This window comes from Bison bison, unplaced genomic scaffold (genome assembly GCF_000754665.1).
Source record: "Bison bison bison isolate TAMUID 2011002044 unplaced genomic scaffold, Bison_UMD1.0 scf7180017864289, whole genome shotgun sequence".
NCBI classification, from domain to species: Eukaryota; Metazoa; Chordata; class Mammalia; order Artiodactyla; family Bovidae; genus Bison; species Bison bison.
The window spans coordinates 9,738,793-9,742,419 of record NW_011494861.1 but is presented as its reverse complement, the minus strand read 5'-3'; the positions used below and the strand labels follow the sequence as shown (position 1 = coordinate 9,742,419).

The window sequence follows — 3,627 nt, the reverse complement described above, 5'->3', positions numbered from 1 at the left end:
AATCGTGTCTGACTCTTCGCGACCCCATGGACTTCAGCTCGCCAGGATCCTCTGTCCATGGGATTCTCCAGGCAGGAATACTGGAGTGTGTTGCCATGCCGTCCTCCAGGGGATCTCCCCAACCCAGGGACTGAACCCGCTTCTTTTATGTCTCCTGCATTGGCAGATGGGTTCTTTACCCCTAGTGCCAGCTGGGAAGACTGGAGCACACACCTGTGCTACTGCACACACGCACCCTCGGATAGGTACACTGTCATGCCCTGGTTCACACATGCAGGGTGAGGAAGGGGTGGCGGGGGGCTGTGTCAGCGCCCACCCACACTGGATCACCCAGCCCTGCCCAAGGGGTCTCCACCCTCTGCAGTTTGAGCCCACGCCTGCTGCTCTTGGGTTGGCTGTATGCTGAGTCCCACCCACGGTCCAGGGGCTGGAAGGTCCACACTTTGTCCAGCAGAGGCCAGGCAGACACCATGGGCATCGCGCTCAGATGGTGACATTCGTGCCACTCGCCTGACCCCACGAGCACCCTGTCCCCCTCTCGCCCCCTGCCCCGAGCCCGACTCACCCTGCCGGCACGTGGGCCCTGTGTAGCCGTCCATGCAGAGGCACTGCCCGCTGACAGGGTCGCAGTCGGCTCCACCCCCACAGGAGCAGTGCAGGGCACAGCCCGGCCCGAAGAAGCCCCTCCTGCAGCCTGTGGGTGGGGTGGGGGTGGTGGGAGGGACAGGCCTGAGTGCCACTCCGGTCCACCCGGGGCTGGGACCGCAGGCCTCAGGATACCCCCAGGGAGCATGCAAGAGCAAAGACCTCAAGCCTTAGATTTGTCCTGTGTGAGCCCTCACGTGGGAAAGTGCTGGGCGCCGGGCACTGGCCCAGAATCTCTTCCCCATGTTCCCACCAGCCCCCAGGCCAGCGAAGGGGAGCTGGCGGTCAGGGAGGCTCCCTAGGGCCAAGATGGCCAAGAGCCCTGAGGAGCAGACACAGAGCCCTCGCAGGCCAGCTGGCCCATCTGGGAGGTTTCCTTCCCACCTCACCAGGGGCCCATCCCCAGGACCAAGGCCCCCCACCCCAGGGAGAGGCCCCCTCAGGGACTCAGGGGAAAGCCGTAAAGCAGGACGGGCATCGACAACCCCGAGCAGGAACCCTGGTGCTGGGCCCCTGTGAGCCACTGCGCCAGCAGAGGGACCGGGCAGGAGGACGCAGTGCCCAGGCCAGGACGTGACACAGGTGGGCTCCAGAAACACAGTCGATTCCACCAACAGAGACCCATACCCCTGCCCCCACCAAGCGGTACCCCGACTCACCCAGGTCACAGGTGGTCCCTGTGCGCCCAGGGGGGCACAGGCAGTGGCCGGTGACGGGGTCACAGGGCACCCCAAGCTCGCAGTCACACTGCTGGCCGCAGCCCTCTCCGAACGAGCCCGGCTCACACCCTGGAAGGGGCACTGGCTCAGCATCCTCTGTCCTGAGCCCAGGGCGGGGGGACCGACCGGGTGGGAGTGAGTGGGGGTGCAGACACTTACCCCGCTCGCAGAACTGGCCATGGAGGCCAGCAGGGCAGAGGCACTGGCCGCTGACAGGGTCGCAGGGGGCGCCATGCTGACACTGGCACGTCTGCTGGCAGCCAGCCCCATGGAAGCCGGGGGGACAGGCTGAGGGAGACCCGGGTCGGAGCCCGTGACTCAGTTTGCCCAGAGAGAGCAAAGGACGGGCTGGGGGCTGGCGCCCGCTTCCTCCCACCCAGGCCCAGCGCCTGCGCCTTGTGGCCCTCTGCCCCGAAGCTGGGTCAGGCCTCATCGCATCGGGCCGCCACAAGGAGTGACGCGGAAAGCAGAGGAGTCCGCGCCCGGGGGTGCGGTGGCCCAACCCTACAACTCACAGTGCTCGCAGGCCTGGCCGTAGAAGCCAGGGCCGCAGCGGCAGGCCCCCGACGTGGGCTCACAGGCCCCGTGGTTGTGGCAGGAGCACTCGAGGCTGCAGGCGGCACCGTAGCGCCCGGCGGGGCAGGCTGGGGAGGGGCCGGGGGGTCAGCCTCCTGCCGCGGGACAGCAGGGGCACTAGCCTCACCCAGGGGACCCTGGGAGCCTCGCCCGGCCCTCCAGCAGCCGGGTGCCTCCCCACAATCGCCCCTAAGCTATGGCCCTCCTCCCCCACCCAGCCCCTGCCACACCGGGCATGGCCTCACCCGCTACGGGCGGCGACTCTCCAGCTCACACACGCCGCCGCCCCCAGGCTGGCCCGGACTCACCCAGCTCGCAGTGTGGCCCAGTCCAGCCCAGGCCACAGGAACAGCTGCCGTTGGTGGCGTGACACAGGCCCCCATTCCTGCAGGAGCACGCATGCTCACAATTCACACCAAACCGATTCTGGGGGCAGCCTAGGGGTGAAGCGGGCGTGCTCAGAGCTCTGGTCCAGAGCCAGACACGCTCCAGGACACTCCCACGTGATCCGACAGTCATTCAACAAACACTTCCTCCTCCCCCCGCCCCCAAGGCATACACGTGCCAGGAAGCAGCACCAACCACATCCTGCCAGTTCATCCATCTTCCTCAGAGGCCAGAACTGAGCCAGCGCTGAGAGTTACACAGGAAGAAAGGGGCCAGGGCCCTCCAGAGGATGGGAGTGCCTGTCCAGCAGGCGGGAGGGGATCAGGGAAGTCTTCCTGGGGAGGAGGCACCCTCCAGGTTCAGAGGAGGCTGGGCAGCCCCACACTCCAGGTGGTGCTTTCAGACTCTGACCCCTAGCTGCCGTTCTCCCCTGGAGGTGAGGAGTGGCCTGGCTCGAGTCAGGACTCAGGACCTGGGGGAGTGTGACCGGCCCCCTGAAGAGGACCAGAGGGTGCAGAGGGCTCAGACCTACCAGGGTGTGGGGTCAGACCAAGCAGTGTGGGCAAGGCCTGAGGACCTGCTTACCATCATGAGCACAAACCCCACGACGGTCCCAGGGGCCACTCCGATTGCCCCACCATCACCTGTGCTCCGGGCCTCCATCTCTGTGGGTTCCCAGCTGCTGGGCCCAGGAGGAAGGGCCAGCAGGACCCCGTTCCAGGAGGACATCAGCCAAGAGGCTGGCTCCATCCTCAAGACGGAGCAGTCGCCTGACCCCTCCTGCTGGGCGGTGGGGGCTGGCTCTGGGAAAGAAGTTATTCATCCCCCACTGGCCACAGGGAACTGGAGACGTCAACTGATGGCCTGAGTCCTGGGGTCACGGGTCAAGGCAAGATATGGGGTGCTATCGGATGATCCGAGTGGGCATTGCGGTCAACATGAGTAAGCCCTCACTTATATCCTCAGGGCACCTCAGGGATTAACAGAAGGGACCCCGCTCTCCCGTGACTCGTATTTATCACTCTATCACCACCTTCACTTCTATCTTCTATCACCAACGCCCCCCACGGCTAATGTAGTGATGAATGCAAAGTGCCTGAGGCAGCAGGCAAGTGGGTTCTCACCGTGCTCGCAGTGGACGCCGGTCCCCCCAGGCGGACAGGAGCAGCTGCCGGTCACGGGGTCACAGGCCGCCCCCTGCCCACACCCGCACACGTAGGCGCAGCCAGGGCCAAAGCGGCCGTGTGGACAGGCTGCCGGGAGGAAAGGCGAGGGTGGCCACTCCTGGCTCGATCTCCCT

At 65.8% G+C, this 3,627-nt stretch overlaps 1 protein-coding gene across 1 annotated transcript in view; it reads right to left on the bottom strand.

Annotated features, from left to right (window-relative positions):
• MEGF6 (multiple EGF-like-domains 6) overlaps positions 1–3,627 on the bottom strand; it is a 105,876-nt gene that overhangs the window by 3,595 nt on the left and 98,654 nt on the right. Inside the window, exons 37-42 of the mRNA XM_010850209.1 lie at positions 3,452–3,580; positions 2,249–2,377; positions 1,880–2,008; positions 1,524–1,652; positions 1,305–1,433; positions 566–694 (exon numbers count right to left, since the gene is read on the bottom strand). Of these exons, the coding sequence (XP_010848511.1) occupies positions 566–694; positions 1,305–1,433; positions 1,524–1,652; positions 1,880–2,008; positions 2,249–2,377; positions 3,452–3,580 (774 nt within the window). The remainder of the gene's footprint in view (positions 1–565; positions 695–1,304; positions 1,434–1,523; positions 1,653–1,879; positions 2,009–2,248; positions 2,378–3,451; positions 3,581–3,627) is intronic.